General features: G+C 41.5%; 1 protein-coding gene across 3 annotated transcripts; it reads right to left on the bottom strand.

Annotated features, from left to right (window-relative positions):
• Positions 1-242: 242 nt before the first annotated feature.
• mpp2b (MAGUK p55 scaffold protein 2b) lies at positions 243-23,327 on the bottom strand. 3 transcript variants are annotated; one of them, XM_070851556.1, is made up of 12 exons: positions 23,237-23,327; positions 14,128-14,228; positions 7,666-7,818; positions 7,200-7,355; positions 6,367-6,594; positions 3,710-3,841; positions 3,461-3,563; positions 2,285-2,353; positions 1,999-2,160; positions 1,595-1,797; positions 1,041-1,169; positions 243-847 (listed from the first exon to the last, which is right to left on the bottom strand). In XM_070851556.1, exons 1-12 carry the CDS (start codon positions 23,325-23,327, stop codon positions 671-673), a joined length of 1,704 nt encoding a protein of 567 aa, XP_070707657.1. In that variant the 3' UTR covers positions 243-670. The 3 variants fall into 3 exon arrangements, with proteins under 3 accessions (XP_070707657.1, XP_070707658.1, XP_070707659.1); XM_070851557.1 differs by having other exon boundaries at positions 23,264-23,327; XM_070851558.1 differs by lacking the exon at positions 23,237-23,327 and adding an exon at positions 14,384-14,405.
• Positions 23,328-24,119: the final 792 nt, after the last annotated feature.

Here is a 24,119-nt window from a genome sequence, read left to right as displayed (position 1 = left end):
TAAGAGAGTTTTCGACTGCTCTCACTGGGTTTACATAGATCCGCGTGTGTGTTCATCTGAGTGTGTGTGAGTAGATGTATTGCATGTATGCTTTTGTTTAAAATCGTCTATTGCTGTTCATTTTTCAAACTAGTGGAGACACACAAGATAAAGCACATTTCTGAACACATACAATCATACTGTATGATCAAATGGTAAAATATAGAGAATTTAATACAAATATGACATTTGGTATCTCTCCTTAACCAATCTGTCCTACCAATCCAATGTAAACATTACACTACATAAAGTAGGAAAGGCTAAAAATATCCTTCAACAAAAACTTTCAATAGAGCACTGTTATCTGTAAAACATATTCTTTACTCTAAGTCTATTTCCACTAACCCTAACATACACACACGCACTCACGCTATTGCACTAAACCTCATAATCAACTGGAAATCCTTCAACAAATATCGATAAAATAACTCCAAGTTTGACAAATAAAATACAACTTGACATTAGGCTCAACAGAGGAACACTAAGTTTGTACAAAAACGCTCTACATGAGGCTGGTCATCCGCTCTGAATCATGAGGCTTTGCCCTTCACTGCAGCCCGTCTGGAGCTCCGTGTTAAATCGTCCTCCAACCTGAGGCCCTGACACTTTGCTGGTGAGCTCTTGGTGACCTTCAGAACACCCAGCTGACAGGCACCCACTGCTGCTCCGTCAACAGTTTCTCCAGCGCCAACCGTAGACTTCGGAACGCCGCCTCCAGGCCGTCGTTTACGATGCAGAGGTCAAAGTAATGTCCATAGGCCCGCTTGGTGCGCTCGCTCTCATCCACTGTCCTCTTTAGTTCAGAGTCCTGCAGAGAGCGGTGCAGGACAGTGACATTAGGTGAAAATACACCATAAGCAGTATGGATGGTAGGACAAAGTAAACTGTAAAACTGGTGCACAATAAGCAACAATAGAAGTTAATGTTTTGGCCAAAGTTTTGATGGAGAATATGTGTTTTAGTAGGACTCCATTTGTGATGGTGGGAGCTGAATGACTCACCGTTAACTGTTTTGTAACCACTCCTGACTCTATCGCTGACCTATTCATAGCTTTGAGAACTTCAAAATCCGGGGCTTCGATGAACACGACATATGGCAGGAACTCTGACGTTCGCAGGACCTTGAGAGCCTTCAGAGAAAAACAAATGTATATTTCATAATCACTGCATCGCTCACAGCAAGCAATGGGAATAGCTGAAACAAACACGATTACAAAGAATGAGAACGTGATTGAAATGCAACTGCAGCATCTGCATCTAACTAATTTATCAAGTTAATGTGTGTAAACGAAATTAGCTGAGTGTTTCCAGCGAGTAATGCAGGTCATTAAGAGATCCTTTTTGATAAATACTGATGATGTGCTTTGCCTGAAAATACTTCAGTAGCAACAAGCTCTACATGATTGGTCTGAATCTAGAATTTCATACTTAAGTCATTAACGCTGGAAAACATGACAAATGACGAATAGAAGTTAAGATGGGAGAGAATTAGAGGCAAACAATAAAGGCAGAGGGAACATGAAAGAAAGTAAGCATGTATGTGAGCTTCCTCTACCTGTGGGTTGACGTCCAGGATGCAGATCTTTCCTGTTTCTATCACCTCATGAATGGAGTTGATCTTAGTGCCGTACAGGTTCCCGTCGTACTCGCCGTGCTCTAAGAAACGAGCATTTTTTATGTCGCATTCCATTTCACTGCGGGTCATGAAGGAGTACATCTGGCCATCCCTCTCATCCACTTTTGGTTTTCTGGAGGTGACTGAAGAAAATAAAAGAGGCAGAAAAACATCATTCATCAAACGTCAGAGAAATTACAGGTAAGTATAGTGAGAAGCCCACACTGACAACATCAGCTTAGTATAACATCATGCTCAAACAAAAAGATTGCAAGGTACTAAATGACAGATAGATGTTGTTTCATTGTATGGGGTTTAGTGTGATGACGAATGGCTGCACTCACAGGGGATAGTGGTGCCATACCGCTGGGCATCCGACACCAGCAGCTTGTTTTTCAGACTGCGACGGCCAACCCCCTGCGCACCAATCAGAACCAGCGTCTTCCTCCTGAAGGGTGGGACCTTGGCAACCTCTTCATAGATCCGCAACTCATGGCGATCGAATTCTAGTCAGAAAGAAATAATTAGGGAGGTGAGGACAAATTTATTTTTGATAAAAAAAGAAACAAGTCATGCAATTCATGAAAAACAGACTGTGGCGACATACTTTGTGTGGTGAGTGTAAAGTACCTGCATTCTTGGTAGTCAAATACATCATCTTTTTTTTCTTCTTACCGCCCATCCCAGCACACAGAGGACCTGACGGCAGCAACACACAAAACACAATAAACCCTTCAACCTTGGTGCTCATCTCTGCCAGTGTCAGCCACTTCAACAAAGCCCCTGTTAAAATGATGCACTTTCAAGGTGAAACATCTTTGAAAGCACTGCTGGGTCGTAAATCCTAAATCTTAGAAGGTTAAAGAGAGACCGTACCACTAGGTGGCACTGCACACTAACATTGATCAGTCTCTGAAGCCAGTCTGCTTCCTGAGAACACCTGTGACTAGGCGATCTGCTCAGCTCTGTTCAATATGGCAGATTATTTAGCCACTGAGGCAGAATGTCTTATGAGCGGGCACGTACATGTGAACACAAGAGCTCAGCTGTTCTTTTTCATGTCAGAATTCAACTCATCAAGCTGCGACAGCAAATAGTCCGCGCACCTTAAGGCCTGCGTGCTAATTCTAAAGTATTCTTTGTAATTTACGAAATGGCTCAACAATTTCAGACCCCATCATCCAAAAAATAAGCTGTTGCAATTTTATATTCAAACCATGCTCTCAGTTGGTATGAAATGTGAAAAGCGTGCAAACAGACAGATGTGTCCTTCCCAGGCTCCAAGGGCAGTACAGTCAGGCTGTCATCTTCCTCTCCTCCACAAGTGAAGGGCATGCGGCTGGCTGTGACTCACCACCTGTTTTGTTGGTGCTGAGGACTCTATATGGAGCAGATAAATCTGAAGGAACACAGCCTCTTTTCACTCTACATCTCATAAGAGCAGAGATGATTATTGATCAGATTTGGATTTACGGGGGTCTTATCACCACTCCTAAATCAACGCTCCTTCTCGGGCATTGCTGTTTGTGAATGTCAGAGTCTGCAGCTTAATAACCAGCAGATTGGATCTGGCCGTCTGAGTCACGCCGATGCTCATTACCAGTTCTCCAGCGCACACTGACAGAGTAACAGACTGGAGAGGTGAGAGGAGGATGAGCACCCGGTGCCAGATGAAATGCTTGTATGATATGGAGAGGAACAGATGTTGTCTTTGTTGCCAGTGTGTTTGTGCAGTGAGGAGTCTGTGTCGAATCTGCATAATGAGAAGTGCTTCTCTGCTATGCTGCGTGCTGCTGAGAGGTGTACCTGTGGTAGCGAGCTCCAGATCTCTCTTCACAAATGCTTTCCTCTTCTCCTCAAGCAGCTGGCTCGGAATTAAACCTGCACTGCCTCCCTCTATGTGACAAGCCTGTGAGGATAACACATAAGCACAAACAAGGACTTAGCTAACAAGCGAACAAGCCCGTGAATGAAAACTCTTCAGGTTTACTCCAAGATGCATGAAAATGCTGAATATCTTTGTATGGGGTTGAAATACACTGGGGCTGAACCAACCTGCCACCAGTTGAGGTCCTCCTGATTGAAAATCTGCAGAATGTCTCCACTGCAGAAGCTAAGCCCTGCTTCCTTACAGGGAATCAGGTTATCATGGGACGGGTCATAGTCAAAGTGACACTTGACGAAGGCCTACCAGGATAGAGATGTTGAAAACAGAGAACGTGTCAGCAGTGTTGTAATAAAGGATGTCAAAACCAACCAGTAAGACTAAAACAAAAATACACATTTAATTGAATAAACAGTGCAGAAATGTATACCTATGCTGTCTGATGTGCTGTATGAACAGTACATGATCTGTAGAAGATGTATTGGGTGGGTCAGTATCCATCAGTATGAAACAGCCTTGCACACATAAAGTCTACTCCATCTCTCAGCTCACTTTCCCCGATATCTCAAGGCTACAGGATTCAGCTCATAAACCAAACCCTGCATCCCAACCCCCACTGACAGGACAAGGATTCTGGGTGACAGACAGACAGACAGAAGGACAGACAGACAGAAAGAGAGAGATGGAGAGAGAGACACAGAAATAAAGAGAAAGAGAGCCAAAATCTGTAGCCATGGCAACCGCCCCCTCCCTCCATGCACTTGACGCCTGTTCTCCTACTGAACTGATGCATGAACATAAAAAAAAGGCTGCCAGCCCTTACTGTACTATGTGTGTGTGTGTGTGTGTGTGTGTGTCTCTCATTCCCCTGTAAGGACACCATGGATAGACAGACACACACACTTAATCACACACGCACACACACTTCGGCAGTCTCAACTGGCCAAAGGGAGCTGTCAGTTGAGTTTAGTCACCATGAGATGACCAAGCTCGAGGCATGAAACACAGACAGCTGGATTACACTCACAGAGAAGTTTTGGGAACAACTTTAATCATCGCAACTCAACATACAGTACAAAATCCACCCACACAGCGCTTTGCAGTGTGAGGACCAATCAAATCATTATTTAATATCTCAAACAGACAGCTGCTATTATGTGTTCAAGTAGTCACTTTGATATCCGGAGCTGAAACCACAAAAAAAAAGGAAAACTAAACACTTGTACACTCTGGTCTCACAAAGCGAGGGTCTCGAGATGATGTACTGCAGAAATGTCTCCTTACAGGAAAGCTTGCACCTTTTGAAATGTCTGAAAGAGCCATGACTCAGAGCACACTTTTCAGTAACTAACCTTAAGAAATGGGAAGGTTTCTTAAAGCATTTCTGGCTGATTGGTTGCTGCCCTCAGTTTTCTACAGGTCTTAACAAAACGGTGGGAATATAAAATTAAAAAGGCTGACCACTGTAGCTGCTGCCACGTGTAAACCTGTCGATTCCAGTTTGGGTAGTTTGCATGTTGCTAGCGAAGATTTAACCAGAAAGTTAGATAAAGTTATTACAAACTGGATGACATGGATATCTGTGCCAAATGTCACAGCATTCCATCCAATAGTTGTAGAGACATTTTCACTCAAAACCACAAACATTAACCTGGTCTTAACCATTAACCCAAGTCCAGGAATCAGCAAAACTAGTAGGAGACATCCTCTGGGCAACTGTACAAAATTACATGGTAATCCAAACTACAGTGGTATTTCAGGATGGATAAAGTGGAGGCATCAACTGACTGACAGAAATAGAGAGCATGGCTAAAAATGAAGTCTCATCCAGTGGAAAACTAACTTTTTACTTCCTGAGACTTAACAATATGCTTCAAATACATGTATGTCTGTGGTAATAATCCTCGCACACATAAACCCTCTCTACATTATTTTCTTGTAGATTATGCTCTAGTATATTTTGGTCTGGTGTAAGAAATTCATTTGGCATGGCCTCTTCAAACTCTAGTGTTCCTCCTCTCTACCGCTGAGATCAATCAGTCACAGCGCCTTCTATTTCTCCTCACAAACTGGGTGCCGCGGCTTTTAGAAACCAGTGTTTATTAGTTACCAGAGACACTGAGTGTTTTTCAGCTGTTATAAAACACTGTCATGAGTAATTTCCGACACATATTTGATATTCAACAAAGTAAAATAATCTCTCTGATGTGAACTTTACCACCATAGGAGGAGAGTACAAAATCAAAAAGATCTTGAATGGGGTAAAAAAAAAAAAAAGGCAAGGACTCCAGTGTCATGAGCTGTCTGTGGGATCACTCTTTTAATGTCTTCTTCGTGGAGACTTCCATTATTGATCCATTATATATAAGCAAAAAATTACTCTGCACCTGGATATGTGACAAAACTGTAATGCAGGTCTTACAGCCAAATAGCCAATGTCATCTCCAACGTCCCGCTGCAGAATGAGATATATGATGCTTGGCACGGCACACAAGGTTACAGACAGCAGGGAGGGTGCCAGGGAGGACAGTGAGTGGCACTCATTTGATTGATGAAAATGACAGTAGCCTTTCAAACTTAGTCCTAATTTTCTGTGCAATATCTATTTTGGGATGAGTGATATAAAAACTGTATTCTACTTTGAAAGAGTGTGAGATTGAATGAGGAAGATGACTAAGACATTTCGGAGAAAAGGAGCTGCGGTAACTCTCCCAAATAAGCACAACAGGGAAATGAGCCTTATGTGCCCACTGTGATTTAGAACACTTTGCTTGACTGTGCAAATGTGAAACACAGTGTGTTTTTTTGTGTGCGCTCCTCAGCTGACCTGTCTTGGTGTGTGTGGTTCCTGGTAGCTGGGCAGGATCTTCAGCACCACGCTGCCGCTCGCCTCCTTCAGCATCTCCTGGAGCACTTTGGGGTCGTTGCCCACCTCCTTGCCGTTCACCTCCTTGATGATGTCTCCCACATGAAGCAGACCTTGCTGGTCGATCATGCCACCATGGAGGATCCTGGCAATCACCAGCTCGCCGCTCTCCACTCGAAACGTCACTCCCTACACAAGCGTACCCACACACAATCTATCTATCTACTATTCACAATCTACAATTCTAATAGGCATTTGTCAAGTGGGCCAATTAGACTCAACTCTGACTAGACTGTAACAGTTACAGTATAACTTTTATTCATTGTTGCCAAAATGTAGATAGAAGGGTCAGCAGTTCAAAAGGTAAGTAGGTGAAGGTGAGGTTAAGTGGTATAAACAAGCTGAAATATCTTAAGCTGCAATAAAATTTGGATTATGGTGCACATATTGGCAGCTAACCTAAAGTAATGTGTCAAGTGACCCTTGACTCCACAGACAGTTGGCAGAGAGGTTTTGGGTACAAAGTGAGATAATAGAGCACCTGGCAAAGTTATCACTGAGTCTTTAGTATTAATCAACAATATGTCAACCTACTGCTGGTAAACCACCCCGATTTTGCGCTACAAGGCCGTGTAAATCTGTCTTTAACAACGCTACAAAAAGATCTCATTATACTGAGTGCATGTGCTGCTCCCAAAACACAAATCATACCACTTCTTCAGGAGTTTTATCTGTCTACAGTCCGTCCTGCCTCAGTGATTACAATGGGTTTCTCCTTAAATGAGCAGACTTACCAGGTGCTCACCAGACACTTTACGGATGCCCACCATCCTGACTGCGTCTGGGGGAACAGGCTGGTTGTTGAGGGCCGCGTCCATAAATGAACAGGGGCTGGGGGGAGGAGTCTCGTAGTTCTTGGACGCCACAGAGTCGTGGGTCTCCAGGAGGGACTGTGAGCAGAACAGCAGGTGATGCAAACAGTGATGATGGCAATGACAAATCGTCTTTTTCCACTACAGAAGCTTTTTAATAGAATCACGCTATACTGTGCAAATCAGGTGTTCTTGCTCTGGTCTATTATCAGACGCTACATGGTCTGAAATACATAAATTACTGTAGCTCCAAATCAATTTAATCCATGCGAGCACAACATGCATCATTAAGCATGAACATCACTTAGAAAAGTAATCAAACGTTTAGCTTGAGTGCCTGTTAATCAAAGTTGTGCGTGCTGTGAGATGTGAGCCCTCTGCTCCAAACCTGGAAGTGAGGCTCCTTCAGGATGCGGACTAGCTCGTCAGCGGCCTGACTCCTGTGTGTGAGCGGGCTGAGCTCCTTGAGGATGTCCTGGACCAGCTCCATGTTGTTCTCCCTCACAGCCTCCAGCTTGGGTTCCTCAAACTGCTCGTGGGCCTGGGATTTAATAAATATAAACCAGATGTAACAGATGCTCCTTCACAGTATTTTCATGAAGCTCCGGTCTTCAAAGGAATTTATAACATTTATTTCCATTAGTGCTCCTCCTCATTGAGCAGTTAATGCACCTTTGCTGAGATATAATGAAACCATTTTGGATTTCCGCGGGACTGTTTGTTTTGATTCACTAATACCGAAAAGGGCACAATGCCAAACAGAAACCTGAAACCAACACCCTGCTGGGAAACTGTGTGTACTCATAAATCTTTAGTGAATGATAAAAAACCAAGATACATGAGCACAAACTTGAGTCAAATCTTGTGCCCTGTAGGTTTTTGGCTGTGCTGCTATGAAACATCAATATTTAAGGGGAACATTAATTTTTCATTTTCTTCTGCCAAGGACACATGGTTCAACATGGCTTCCACACCTCTGGTCCAGGGTTACAGATAGAAAATGAAAGAATTTGTCCTTTGCTGTCTGCTGAGCTTTGGATCATTTTGCATCATAGACCAGGGTTTTGGTTTGAAACATTTCTGTCTTATATTTTTGACATAACTGGGGTTATACATCAAAGTTTTTGCAAATAAATGAGTTGAGGTTTCTGTGCAGACACAGGATGAAATGTTAAAAAAAAAACAGATACTGTAATAACCCTTCAGATCCTACAGAACCTCATTACATCGACAGTTTTAAAATACAAGCAAATTAAATCATTTAAGGGAGCACTACACTAGGCGATATTGTATTTGAAAATTCATATTGTCAAACGATCCCATGGAGGATTTCTCCGGTGGGACTGCCGACTACTCTGGCAGCCTCATTGTTTGTTTGCTGAGGGAAAGAGGAAGAATCCCTGCTGAGAGACAGGATATGGTGTACGAATACACACAAACAGATAAAGATATTCACAAATGCCTGCATGTACACAGTCTCACACACAAATCATCATGTGCACTTCAGTACACACATACTGCATGCACAGGGACACAAGCACAGCATACATACTCGCACAGAGTAGAGTTATTTGCACATGGACTAAAACATAAGCACTCCAGCCTTGTTCTGTAATACGCAGCAGCACCGCGCTCATTTGGTGTTTTGGCAGAATTCTTTGTAACCTGATGGAGCGAGCGGTCAGTATCTGGCCCTTGGACAACATGCCAGCATGGACACTATGCTTTATGGTCACACTGCTTTGGGAGCCGATAACAACATTTCTGAAGCGTGGGTCTGTTGTGACACCACTTTAAATCTTTTGGTTATATTCCAAGAGGTGAAATTACTATTTATGTCAAAAGTTACTAAGACAAGAATTTCTTTGTATGCTCCAATATATTTTGCATTTTATATAGCTTTTCCCAATACCAATTGTTCAACAATTACTCTGTCGAGGACTGAAATTTGTGGCTTTCAAAATTCCCCTTCCATTGTACTGTAATTACAAGACACTAGTAATCTCCCTCCTCTCCACCTAGACTATAGCTATAAAGGCTAATGAGCACTGCTGTTCTCAAGGCTCAAAGAAAATGATAAGACAGTGTTATAAATTCTGATTCTGATCTAAAATACAACTATGTCTTATCTGAGATATGACAACTTGAATTTATAAGCAATAAAACACACCCTAAGGTTAGTACACTAAGAAGTTTCACTACTACAGCCTTACTTGGTCTGGTACAACCAGTGACTTATGATGATTAATGTTAGCTAATGTTGGCAAACTTCAAATGGATCTTGTATGTAACTGACGACACTGACTCAGGTCATTAACTGTATGACTCATCTGTACTTGAGCTACTGTTACAGGATGATGGCATATGCCAAAATATAGAGCAATTGTCACTTGTGTCCAGAGTTTGTAGACACTGTGTCACATTGGCTTTGACTGAGATGTATCATTCAGTAGCATTTCTCCTTAGTTTGGTTTAAATGCGACTTGCACCATGTCAATGCAAGATCTCCATTATATAAAACATTATATATTAACAGGGGATTGGGATTCTCTGAAACCAGCGTTACTCCACAGTGAGCATTGAGTGCCACATTAGATAAGGTGAGAAGAAAAGCTTTTATACATAATTTCTGTGTTTCCGCACTTTCAGCTAAAATGTCAATAGCTGGTAGGAAATGGGACAGCAATTTGACCCCTTGTCATGTAATGACTGAATTGTTTTGCACAAGCTGCTTTGTATAGAATCAAAATTCATTGTTTTGGAGGCCACATAGCAGCATTTTACAAAGGCCTTGGAGGGTCATTTACAGTCTGAGCAGGGAAAATATGATGGCTTGGAAATTAAAAAGCACAAAGTGTTTAACTAAATGTGTAAAAGCAAGTGCCTGGTCATTGAGCTGTCTTAAAAGGTCTCAATAGCCCTGACTGCTCAGTTAGACATGCAGCTGAACACTGTGTCAGTGCCACAGTCATAGCTGATAATAATCAAGCACTGCGGAAGCCCTTTTGAATGAAGCTAGCCCCTGTTGTCAATATCTGTTCATTCACATTCATTACAGAATTGCGGGTTGTGCTGATTGCATCATTCTGTTGTGAGTGCGGTGCAATCAGCACAGTCACCATGCCATATGCACACTCGCATGGCCGCTCGCTCCGTCCCTCTACCCCTCTGTTAGCATGCTCTTTCCACTCTCAGCATATAAAACGATAACTTGTTTATAGATCCACCATGGGGTCAAGAGAGACTATCAATTTGGAAGACCTTTTCACATCCTTCAGGCATCTTTACCCATAGCTTGCATCAGCAGATTAATCTTTTATGAGAATGCTCATGAATACACTGGTACCAGCATGACCTCTCTCAGACATACGGTGCAAACAAGAGCCAGTGTCATGCTCTCACACTCACACATACATACACAGTTTTCTGCAATGGAAATCAATCAGTCTTTAGTGAAAAGAAAGCAGAAACAAAGAGACAAACAGGGATAGAAGGGAGCAGAAGAGGCTCCGTTTTCAGAAAATGGGAGGCTTTTGATGCAGGACTCTCTTCAAATTTCCTGACCAGAATTGCATCTGAGTTACTGAATGAGACACAGCCTTTTACGTCTGGCTCTGTCTGAGTGTGACAAGTAGCCTGCACATCAGTGCATCTCACTGGTAAGAGGACCCTCATGGACACAAACAGCTTCCATCTCAGCGCAAATAAGCATGTGTGCAGTATTAGAAAGATAAATATGGCAATCAATGATGTGTAAAAGAGAGGCAAAGAATTAATTTAAGTGTATGATGTAAATTGCATACTTTTTTTCCCTGCATAGTTTTGCAGCTCGCAGCAGTGTACGTTTTCTCTCTTTCACACTTTTATTTTTATGAAAAGGTTTGTGAAATTGTGCTCTTGGTGGGAAGTGGAAGTCGGAAATCTTTGACAACAGAGAGAGAACATGAGACGCAGTGGGATGAAAACTCTGAAAAGACCGTCTGCAAGCACTAAGCTCTTTCACTCTTCTCCCATCACTTCAAAAATGCTGCACTCCATAACAGCAGCAGCGCTCTCCTCCATGTGGGAACGGAGAACTAGTTGAGATTGGTTTCATAAGAGGGACTTTGCACAAGGAGAATGACATTACATTACATTACCTGCTTGTTTGGAGAATGTATACTTTTAAAGGGATTAAGCTTGAATTAAAAACATGTAGCATGTTTGGGCCTCATTATCTTATATGCTGTAGGTTTCTGACACAAATATAATTAAACATAGAGTTCAGGTGCTCATGACACTGCAAAAGATGAAATACTAGAATCAGGTGGATGTCAATGTCAAGAAGAAAATTAATACCGCAAAGCAAAATAATCTGATAATTAAAATGGTTAAGAAGTTCTAAGTACTTCAGGTCAAAGTCCAGAAGTTGTGGCGAGACCTGAAACAAACAGCTGATTGTGCTGACTTAAAGAAGAGAATTGCTACAGAAGTGTTAGCACATGTTGTAATCCTTTTTCATTTCATACAGCACCATTTCATGCAGCATATTATTTGATAATGAAAACTTTTACATTTCATACACAGACATCTGAATCTTTCAGAATCCAACAGAGGGTGAATACTGTGTGAAAGGGGTGAATAGTGTGAATATATTCTTCAGACATGTTTAGGTTTACTGTTTACCTGTGTTTATTATTCCAGGGGGAAAAAGGTTTTGAGATAAATCAAAAACAACAAAAGACAATTGCCAGCCATGTCTGAGTTTTCTTAGATAAAGGCATCGTGTCCTTGGAATAAGTTTGCTGATTTGCTTCCATCCAGGACACGCTTTAATCCAAAGTCTGGGCAAGGGCCCAAGAGAAATCTGTACAAACACAACATGGATTTCAAAATTTATCTTTCTCAGTCTTACAGATACACAAGCTGAGGGCAAAAAATAACAACGCATTTATATCACTACCTAGGCATTTAGGCGTATGTCTAGGTAGTGTGGCAGCCCTTTTAAACCTGCTTGAATATTGTACTACAAGTTCTTTTGCAGTATTATTGTGTTGAATTACATGGCACAGCTGGTTTTAGCCACTATACAGGATGATGTACTACTACTACTGAGATAGTGTTGCCACTTAATCGTTGATTAAAATCTGTCGTTCCTTTTCCCTTTTTAAAGTGATGTTTATATGAGCAGAGGAGTCCCTTATAAATTTGAAAAGGATCTGTAAAAAGTCTACAGTCGGTCCTTCACAGAACAGGGAAGCTGTGGTCAGTTACAATGAAATCCAACAATGATCACATTTCATGGTATAAAGAATGAAACACATCCATAAAAACCATTGCAAAGTATAATGCAGAGAACTCACCTGAACCATGGATAATGCAAGTGGGCCATTTTCGATGTATGCGTTATTATTAACTAAAGATCATCTACTAAACAAGCATTCAAACTAGTATTTAGAGTAAATAAATAAGTGGACAATCTAATGGCTGCCATTCATTCCTTGATTCTCCATTGATCACTGAAACTGCTGCTCCACCTGCACTTGTCAACTTGTCAAACATGTCGAAGGTAAGTGTGCTGCTTACTGACTGCTATTTGAATCCTTTGCTCTGCTTGTCGACAGAAATGTTGCCATGTCTTGTTAAAATGATTGACGACCGGGAAACAGAGGAGACTGTCAGTCGAACAAGAAACGAAAGATGTTATTTCTTTGTTGTTTGGCTAAATAGTTTAATATGAAGAAAAATCCATAGCTATTTTACTGGTGGTCCAACCTCCGTATGGTAGCATATTCAATATGCCTTTCAATAAACTGATAGATCTTGCAGCAATCCATCCAACCTGAGCCATCACAGACAGCCTACGATAACTATCTGAAGTTACATGAGCCAGAGGTGTGTATTAAGTATTAAAATACAACATCAACATTACAACAACATCAGCAGCTCTATCTGCTGTGTTATTAAAACATGATCCCCCATCTACCTCTTCTGCCTTGACTGTAACTAGGAGAGATGAGGAGGACAGCGATCATTAATGGCAACCATCTGGCCGCCTTTGTCCTCAAAATCAAAACCCTCCTGATGTTGCCTCTATCCCAGGATCCTGTTTCAGGTGCATCAAACCACTGAGAAAAGTTATGAAACTACTCAAAGAAATCAGGATTGTCAGGTAAAGATCGCGCTGGCGACAGGATTAAGCAGCACAGAGGGGAGTCCCTAATTGGCTCTTCACATCTGGTTATGCATGTGTATGTTGCTGCCTGTCCAGCATGATGCTGAGCGAAAATATAATACCAGATTTCTATTTCATTTGCTCAACCAAGCAAGAGCATTAGCATGGTAATGTGATTGCACTTGATGAATTCAGGCTGTCTTTTTAGGATAATTATTTCAAGCTGAAATTTAAATTTTAAATGTAATAATGGATGTGAATATTAAGTTTCAATTTTGCGGCTTCAGTTTTAATGAAACTTCTCATAATGAGTGCAAATCTCTGTGAAAACAGAATGATTATGAATGTTATGCATTACATGTCACTGTAAACGCAGGAAATTGGCACATGCAAATGATTTTGAAATCAAATTTTAATGGTAAGGCAAGTGTGCAAAATGCAACTGTAAATTTGCCTACACAAAATTTCTATACTTTTGTAGCCGATGCACTAATTGGCATCCAACTTAATATAACTAACTTCTGCTGTTTGGATGCAATTTTGATTTAGTTACATTAAAGTTGAAGTCCTTTCTCATTAACTTATCCATTAGTCTGTCCATCCCTGGTCCAATCCCCCGGTCCAATTAAAAGCTCTGATTGTGTTTTACTGTGTGTCACACATATTTAATAGAGCACAGTGTAAAGCTGTTCTCACCACTGGGCTCTCCATGATGCCTTTGAGGAAGATGAGGTCCAGGTCGTTGGCAGTTGTGGAGCTTGTGCTGTCACTCAGTGTGTCCAGGGCCTGATGCATGGCTGCAAACACACACACACAGAAAAAAAAGAAGAGAAAGAAAAGAGTTTATTCACTCCTGTCCCCTCCTATGCTACAGTTACCGACGGGGAAATAGACTGGAGAAAGACAGAGTGTGAGAGAGAGAGAGAGAGAGGGCACATTTACAGTAGTTCACACTGCATGGCTGAACGGGAAGAGCTGGAGGAAAAGTGAGCAGAAGGGAGGAGGGAGGGAGAGGAGAGATGGGAGCTGCCTCACATCCTCTCCAACCAATTTTACCTCTGTCAGTCACCCTCCTGTTAAGTCTGTCAGAAGATACAGTAGCTTTCTCCCACAACTCCCAACTTCCTCCCTCCCCCTCCTACGCACATGTTCACACACACACACACACACACACACACACACACACATCCACGCACACACACACACTTAGAGAGAGCATAAACATTGTTAACAGTCTGCTTATGATTTTTTCATTGTTCATAAGTTTGTACGCCTGCATCAAACTACAATACATCACTTTAGATGGTGGAAAAGACTAAATGGCAGAAGTCAATGGTGCTTTTATTAATTCTTTTTTCTGCTTCAAGGTGCATCCCTGATGATAAATCCATAAAGGAAATAAATGCATACACACGCAGCTCTATCTGAGAGGTGTAAAATCAAACTGCTGAACCACAGACATCATTCAATAAGACGACCAATCAATCAGCAGATGGAAGGTGACGTCAACAATTTAATGAAGGTCATGGAAGCTTCAGTCTGGCTTCAAAGCCGGCACACTGACATCACCTACCAGCAGGCATTACTCACAGCAGACCCTACTGTCAGAAGAGTGAGCATTTTTAATCTCAGAAAATAATTTGTCTGTTGTAATTTACTCAACTGACACTGAGGCCTTTGTTTCCAAAGCTAAAAATACAACACTGGCTTTTAATTTTCACAAAGCAGGCAAACTGACGGTCCACCATAGCCCCTAAATGACCCATCATAGGTCACATGTCCTTATAAGAGCACAACAAAGCATTAAGAAGTGATTGGATCAATTACAGGGCTGCTAATTAGTTTTGTGTTAGAAGACTGTGTCCCAAATGCTTTCTATGAACTACTTGGCACCATGAACTCTGCAGACATGAGCACACAGTACTGCTCACACTAGACTATGTGCACCATTTGCAGTGCTCTGTGGTTCAATGTATGTTTCAATATAAAATGCATTTCTGTGTTCTTCCTATTGAGCTGAGTTATAGGAGCGGACCAGAAAGCTAACATATTTAAAAATGTATCCCTTGCGCACCATTACAGGAAAACTGAGATCGATAGTCATGTAGATTGATTGATAGCCATAAATTTTAAGTGACCGTTGGCAGAAAGCCCTGCAGCCATGCTAATGGCTCTGTGAAGCTATTCTTAGGCACAGCAGTGCTTTGAGCTAAATGCTCACAGGTCTAATGCACCACTTTCACCATCTTAGCTTAACATTTTAGCATGCTAACATTTGCTAATTAGCACTAAACACATAGTAGTATAGTAGTATATGAAGCAAATGGGAAAGTAATTCAGTTTTCTGGTATCTGTACCAAAACCAATGTGTTTGATCATTTAAAACTGATGATGGTGCTACATGGAACATTAAGGAACTATTAAAGTGATTACAATTCCTCCTAAGCATGAATGTCTGAGTCAAATTTCAGGCAAATCCATCCAACAGTTGTAAACATTGTTGGATGGACCTCTGGGGGGCATGACTGTCTGCACCACACGTCTGTATAACATATCATGGCAATCCACCCGACAGCTGTTCAGATATTTCAGTCAGAACCAAAGTGGCGGACTGACTGACACTGAATCTGCCATAACTAAAAACCAATAAACCAATATTAAACAAAGAACAGTGAAAAAGTTTCAATGATTCACAAAACATAACTTCATGGAAGAATTTTTAGAAAAGAGACCCGTGACTATTTGGGTCCATGAGTGAGGCTCTAGTCCAGAGCAGCATTACTCTAGTCAGTGGTTTCATTGATGTGCAGCCTGAAGCCGTTCTATCAACAATAAACAACTAAATTATTTTGAGGACTCAAACACCATCATCTCCAGCAGAATACGGTTTATTGGCAAACTCTCTTTTTCAAGTTGATATCAATAGAAAAGAGTGAAAACACAATTCAATGGCTGCACATTTGAACAATATGGACTTTGAGTTTTTTACCAGCTGTCATGGTTAATATACAACACAAGGTGTGTGTTCCTGTGTGCAGGTCAGGTCTGTCAAGAAGACGGCAAATGATCCGTTTCTAGTTGGCAGAGCACAGTGGGAAGGTTTGATAATGTGCTTAAAGAGGACTGATGAGGTAAAAGATATTTTGAGAGTGAGCAGAAAACTATTTTGAGCTATTTCTGTGGTGTTTTGGAAGAAGACAAAAAACTGTCCTGATCTTTGCTTTCACTCAGGAAACGATTAAAAGACAGAAAGCCTTAAAGACAGGAAGGCCAGAGGAAGGCCACCATGGTGATTACAGCCCATCCGCCCTCTCTCTGAATAATTTGATGAGTAACTTTATTAAATAATTACACAAATTTCCCCACTGGAGTATTGTTTTTCTTCTATTTTCTCTTGAACACCGGCTCTGCTCAAGCAGGAAAATTGCCAGATTCGCGCCTGGCACCGAATATCTGACCAGCAGGCCCAGCTTACAGGTCCTGCATAATTCTCTTTAATCACTGCAACTGTACGCCGGTGTTGTTGCCACACAGACACTTTTCCCGATGTTAGCATGTCTCTGTTTCGCCTAGACATGTGGAGGTTTTTTTCTTTTTCTTTTTCTCATTGTTTTAATGCTTTCCACTGTTTCATATTCTTTTTTTGGATTCTTACACAACTTCAACATATTTAGACAAGTCTCCTCTCCCCTTTCACTCCAGCACCAATCAGGCCTCTCAATCCTGATAAAACTGACAGCTGCTTCTCCACATTAGCTCAAGGGTATTAAACATAGACGTGAGGACAAACGAATGGCCTTAAGTTGCGTTCAAATACTCAGTCACAGTCACAGAGGAATGATGAGAAGGTGTGAAAGGCAATGGAGAATAATTTTTTCGGTGCCAAGTATTCCTGGGGTCATTCTATTATTCATAGAGAATATTAAAAATCCAACTTGTCCTCTTTCCTGGGTCTTGCTGCCCTTCTTTTCTCTACATACAGAGATAAATAGGGTTGCTTCATGGCAAAGACAACAGAGAACTAATCATGCAGGTCAAAACTGTGCACAGGAAAAGGTCTGAATGTCAGACTAAGATACGGTATTTATTCTCTATTTTTCTGACGGCAAGTTTCTTTTGAAAACAACTTTCTCTTTAGCATTCAGGTGGCATATTTCATCATGTATACCGCTGCTGTCAAAGTCATCCTCCCTTGCATAAACCTGCATAATCTACAAATAAACCTGCACAGCCAGGACCAAACTGCATTTTTTTTCATAACAGGCAGTATTGATCTTTCTTTTGCTGGTGTCTCATATCAGCTTCAAAGTCTCACACAGCCATTTGCGTAATAATACACTGAGGTTTTTTCATCCTCTGAGCATTCACAGGTGAGAACTCAGGCGATCAGTCATTTTTCGCTTCAGTGCATGTAAATTCCCCTAACTACAGACTGTAACTTGATACCATTAGAGAACTCCATTTAGCAGGTGAGGGCTTAAGGGCACAAAAAGGGACTCAGGTGTGCAGACAGACTCAACCAGCTACATGTGCGTCATGTGTTCAACAGAACCTCCTCTTCCAGGGAAATGTTCTAAAATTTAAAGCTCTTTTCATGCTTGAGAGGGTTTTGTTTTTACTGTATCGCACTAGGATGTGCTTAACAGATTTATGGGGGAAACTACTGAGAGAGGAGTCCTAGTAGAGTAGATTAAAATCCCCAAAGAGTTCCTAAGAGACTGAGATGCTGCATAAAAAACTACAGAAGACATTTAAGCAAGCCAACAAATGTGGTAATGATTAACTTCGTTTTAATATACGTTTCGAGAAAACCTTACGGTGTCATTCAACTAATAAAATGTGGCCTCCTGCATCACCCCTCAAAAAAAGATTACCAGAATAACAGCCTCCTTGCCATGGTGAGAGCAGAGGATCACAAGGAACCCAAATTAAAGGTGCTTTTGTCTATGAAAGCCTCATCTGAGCGTGACTTCACCTCCGAGGAGCGTTACAATTAAACTCAATGTCATTGAGGCAGCCAAACAATCCGGGCTGTTATTGTTTGTGGTTAAAGCACAGCAGGGGAACATGAACCTCTTAGCCAGCGCTTAGTGAAGGTTGTTCTGTTGCTATAGAGCAGTGGTTAGGGAAACAGAGAGAGGATGGGGAGGGGAGCTGAGGGAGAGTGGAACATGGAGGAAGAGATATGGGAGATGCGGTTTTGTTGTTGTCTCTCATGCTGAATCCTCGTGGGGTCTTCAACACCGAGGAGCGCAGTACGCTGCTGATTCTGCTTCCAGTGTCAATGAAAACAGTCTGCTCTTCTAAAATTTCTTGAGATAAACAAACTGTCTCAAAATGCAACTACTATGTAAATGTACTCCGCAGAAGAATCATAGTAAGTGAAGGGTAAGGAAGACCAAAAACTACCTTAATAGGTTTGTTTTTGGTTTCTGCCAACTCTTGAAGGAAATATCTGGAATTGTAGCTGCTAGATGCCAGGTGAATTTAAACAGTGCATTTTTAACCACCTGCTGCGGCTGAAAACGAGGTTCTGAGAGTGATGAGCTTGAATCAAAACAGCTAAGTTGTGACCCAACAGCTATACAATGAGCTGAAACCCCCCTATAAAGCTACAAAGGGAAGCTACAGATCCAGCTGATAATTCTCTGCAGGTCGTCTTCACATTGTCATTTGATGCATTCATTACAAAAACATGGATTCTAACCCCATTAATACATAATGATTTACAATATTCTCAGGTGTAAAACACAAAGTCTTACACTAATCACAACCTCTATTTTTTACAGTAGATTAGAAAGTACTTCTATTTGCATCCACGTACATTTTTAAAACAAATCCTGAATAACTAGATGGGTAAGACCTGAAGTAGATCTGAAGTAACAAGACAAAACACCAAAGCAGCAAGTGTGTTCCACTGAAACAATTCAATATCAACAAAAATAACCTCCTTAAAAGATGATGAGCTTGACTATTTTCATCTAAAAATTCTGTTATACCATCTTTATTTATACTAGTTTGGTTATTTTTAAGAGGTCCTTGATTAGAGGGCTGTGCAACGAATCATGCGGAACTAATCTGTGTTCTCGTGTTTCTTCTACAAAGTACTTTGAACAGACATGGTCAATGTTAAGCTTTTCAGTCTGCAGAGTGACTGCAGTAATAACACCTGCTTTGTGCTGTGAAAACACTGACAGATTTCTGAGCAGTCTTTTTCCCCAAAAACTCATTGGTATTCTCATTGTTTCCTGGACACACTGTTGGAGGTTCCTGCAGCTTTATTTCTCTATCACTCAATTACAATGACAGAAAACAGCATCCTGCAGATGATGCTGAAACTATTTCAAATTGCCAAAGTCACCTCTATATAATAAAACACCGTTGGGTCTCGACAGATATTATTAAATACTTTAAGGTTGCCCTCAGATTTGATTCTGCTCCCTGCTCCAGCAAAATATAATTACTATCAGTCCCTCAGGTAGCGAGAGATGAATGTCGAAGACGGTAGTGGAGAATTATATTGGCGTATATTCCCTTGTGTGCCCCAGAACCGTTTAATCATTTATGAGTGAAGTATATGATTAATTTTTCCTTATGGTATGTGCTTGATTCCTTCCATTTGATGTCCTTGTAGAGTGCAATCAGTCTGAAGTATTTTCTTCTTCACTTAGGACAACAATACAACACATGCCGAACACAACTATTACAGCTTACAGATGAACACTGCTCTGGTGTATGTGTGCTCAATTAAATCAACATCCTCTTCATGGAGCTTCAATAAAAAGACAAGCTGACAAGTTCACCGAGCACTGTGTGGGCACATCCATTGTGTAATGCACTTGTGCAGTCAATCTGTATGTGTGCGTGTGTGTATGTGCAACTTGTACAGACTTGCCTTCAAATAAATAGCTCTCCTCATCTGGTTAGCATGTTCATAAACAGCAGAAAATTGCGTTACTTGAATTATCTGCTGTATAAATGCATTTGTGAACAGACGCATAAATTCAGTATCAGTCAGTTACTAAGGTAGGACTTTGGGCACGGTCACATAAATGCAAAATTAACATTGATGGATATTCCCCTCCTGTTTATGTCCATTCTATGTGAGCAAAGGGATGAATAAAACATCCGCTTCCGGTGCTGAGAAAAATTTGCAACGTAAACTTTGCGTGGAGTTCAACTTTGGTGAATTTTTGACACGAATTTTGCTTTGGCAAGTGATGGTCATTCACCTGCATTCATGTATGTGTGAACGTGCCCTCAGGGGGCTTGATGACAACTTTTAGCATTGAGAAACTTTAAGTCAATACAATGTATGGGAATTTAAAGGTCCTGCATGCCCCCACAGGTGTTTCAGCAGAATGACAAGACCAGGAGAACTGTACAAAACTGTTATTCAGATTTAGTTAAGTGTACACTACTATCTTAGTCATATCATTTTAGCTTATTTTAAAGTACCTTAATCAGTTATATCAGTGGTAATATTGGATTTTATTCAGATGTTTTAACAGTGGTGTGTTGACACATCTTCTGATATTTCTAACTTGAAATTTCTAACTTGAGCTAACATGAAAGGTCTTTTGTAATTACAGTCTAAACAATGCAATGTGAAAACAGCGTGAGAATGATTAAGGTTGTTTCCTCATCCTAATAGGTTCAATAAAGCTAAAGAAGTGTGAGAGTGAGAGTCAGTCAACTACAGTGTGTACACGCCTGCACAGGTTGTCCTCAGGGACGTCTAATCAGCCAAAATAATTGAAATCACCTCTACTGTGGATCTACGGACGTGGGTGGACTGTGGATCTTCAGGGTCTTTAACTTGGCCAAGAAACAGAAGAAACTAGAAATCGTGTACTTTATTATCTGGTTGAGTTCATCACATTTACCATAACAAAATCCTTTGTATCCTTAGTTTCATTAGTTAGAACTGTTACATGTTTGTAAAGTCAGAGGAAACACTGTAACCCTGACCTGTCGAGAAACTTTAGTGCTGCCATTTAAGCAACATTGCCATGGTGATGCTTGTTCAAAGCTGGCATGATATGGATGCAGGCTGGATCGCCTTATTAGCTGGTTGAAGGTCACAGCTCGAGATAACACTTGTGATATTTGTTGACATTTTGCAAATGGACAGCATCTCCCATTACGCCTCAACCAAAGGCCCCAGAAAGTTTGGGTGAGAAATGATTTCATGTGAAGTTTTGGGGGAAACTAACACGAACAAGTTTATTGACTGAATTTGCTGTCAGGCAAACATTTTGACTTTGACTGTACATCTATTTTCCCTGCAGCAGTTAATGAAAGAGCAAACAGAGATCATCAGGGTGTGATACGGATGAAATAATTGCCGGTGTCACCACATTATCGAATACCCTCAGCCAGAACAGAATTAAATTGTCCCATCCTCTTGAAACCCAGCGATTATCTTTGACAGCCTAATCCTACCAACACATTGTACTCAATGATCCATCATCTGTGTTTGAATACTGCTTCATTAGTCCAGTAGGCACACAGAATACTCCTCTGACAGTGTGAGAGTTCGGTGGGAAGAGAGTCTGTGGAATATACAGAGCATGTGTGGAGAGTATTTGTGTGTGTGTGGAGAGAGAGGGGGGCAAAAGTGAGTTATTTGAAGGTTGTGAGTCTGACACTTTCAGGCGTGCTGTCTCTGATCAGGACACTGTTGCATATGAATGACCCTCTACCTACTCACCATGAATGTACAATGCACGAAAGGTCTCTCTCTCTCTCTCCCTCTCTCTCTCTCTCTCGTTTTTTCCATCACTTCAGAAGGCATTTTCTTAAGCCTAACCTTAACTTAACCCTGTCCTTACCCTGACTGTAAACTGAGCCCTCACCCCCCCCCACACACACTTACTCACTCTCTCTCTATGAACTGATACACAAGATGCGAATGCTTTGACAGAAAATGTGATTCATTATGGCTGTCACTGATATCTTGTCAAGCTGCATTACATAGCAGAGAATAACTTGCAGCTCGGTATACTGTGTGACATGCAATAGACTTTGCCATGATGTAATGATGCTTCTAACCTTGACTAATTTAACAAGACAACATCGCATGGATGTAAGCACAAAAAAGGAGTATATAAATAGATCTGGACATACACTCAGAACATATAACTGTGTAGTATGCAACTCAATGAAATAATAATGAACTCCATCAAATATGAATAGGATGTATGGCACTCCATGCTGTGAGCAAACATTATCTGTGCTTTATCATTCAATATAGGAGATACATAATTCCTTTTACACAGGCGCTTCCCTCTTTTAATGACTTCGTTTTTTCTTGTTTTCTTCATTTATCTCAAAGTCCGTTCCTCTGTCTCTCACTCTCGATGGCTCTCAATTTACAATAATGCTTCTTGTTGTAGATTAGATTATAGAAACTATGGCATGTCTTCACTGCACCTTGCGGTCTCTCTGCATCTCCCCTCCTGTCTTCGTAGACTGCTGCCTCAGATTCCTGTACATCACATGCCCTGGGTCCTAATCTGCCTCTGCTCATCTTCATCACACTCTGGAGGTTTGGACCAGCACATCAGGAGCAGGTGCAATGCGAATTTAAAACACCAACCTGCCTTCAATCACCAACATATACGTAAGCATACTGCCGCCTGCTTAATTATATCTTAAAAGTGATTCAGAATGTAATTTCTCCAGCTTCTGTCCTGTATATCTTCCCTAACCTGTGACTAAACATGTACCTGTAGACCTCATCTGCTTTATAAATCACCCTGCATCCCTCACACACCCAGCAGGTAGTTACTTGTGTTCTTACCTTCTCCCCCCAATTTGATTTCCAGGCCCTCCAGGGAGTTGGCTGAGTCCCCCTCCTCCAGGGAGAGCCTTCCAAACACGCTGCCAGCCATGATGAACAACACCTCTCTACAGTGCACACACTCACAGTAACACACCCAATACTGTATCTGTGGCAGACTGAGAGATCTCACTCTCACTGTCCCTATCCCTGATTCTCTCTTCTTTATGCCAAAACAGCTTCTCGCTCTTTCCTCCTTCTTCACCTGCTCTGGGCGTGAATGTGTAGAAGCTATGCCTGGCTGAGCGTCTTCTCCTCCGCATGAATGAATGGAGAGGAGAGAGGGTTGTGTGCATGAGCAAAGGAAGGGGGGAGAGGGAGAGGGAGAGGGAGGGAAGTGTGATGCTTTCTCTAGGAGGAGGAGGAGGGAGGAAAGGAGGCCGGGCGATTTTCCCTCCAGGGTTTCCTGTGGGGTTTAACTAGGGGAGAGAGCAGCAGACGGTTGGCTTGTAGGAAGGAGGATCGGTAGAGGGGGCGGTGCGTAGGGAGCTGACACATATATGAGTGATGACCCTCCATTACTAAGATCACAGACACAGGTACAAACACAGCCAGCCTTGCAGATGCACTGTAAGTGAAGGATGTTTATTGAGAGATTTATATTTGCGCTTTCTGCTCATAAAAAGAGGAAAGACGCCTCTGAGTTCCTTCGCTGACAGGAGCTGAGAAATACCTTCTTGTTTAAAATCAAAACTGACCCTTCGAACCCAAGCCAGCACAAAAATAGCCTTGCTGAAAATGCTGCTTTTTAAATTTAAAAAAAGACATGAATTGGTTCGGAGGAACAATTTACTGTGTGTTACTAAAAATGCCAGTCATCCAGACTCAGCCCTCGGCTGGTGTA

This window comes from Pempheris klunzingeri, chromosome 20, assembly GCF_042242105.1.
Source record: "Pempheris klunzingeri isolate RE-2024b chromosome 20, fPemKlu1.hap1, whole genome shotgun sequence".
Taxonomy (NCBI): Eukaryota; Metazoa; Chordata; class Actinopteri; order Acropomatiformes; family Pempheridae; genus Pempheris; species Pempheris klunzingeri.
Note: the sequence above shows the minus strand (reverse complement) of the source record. Positions and strands in the feature narration are given on the sequence as shown.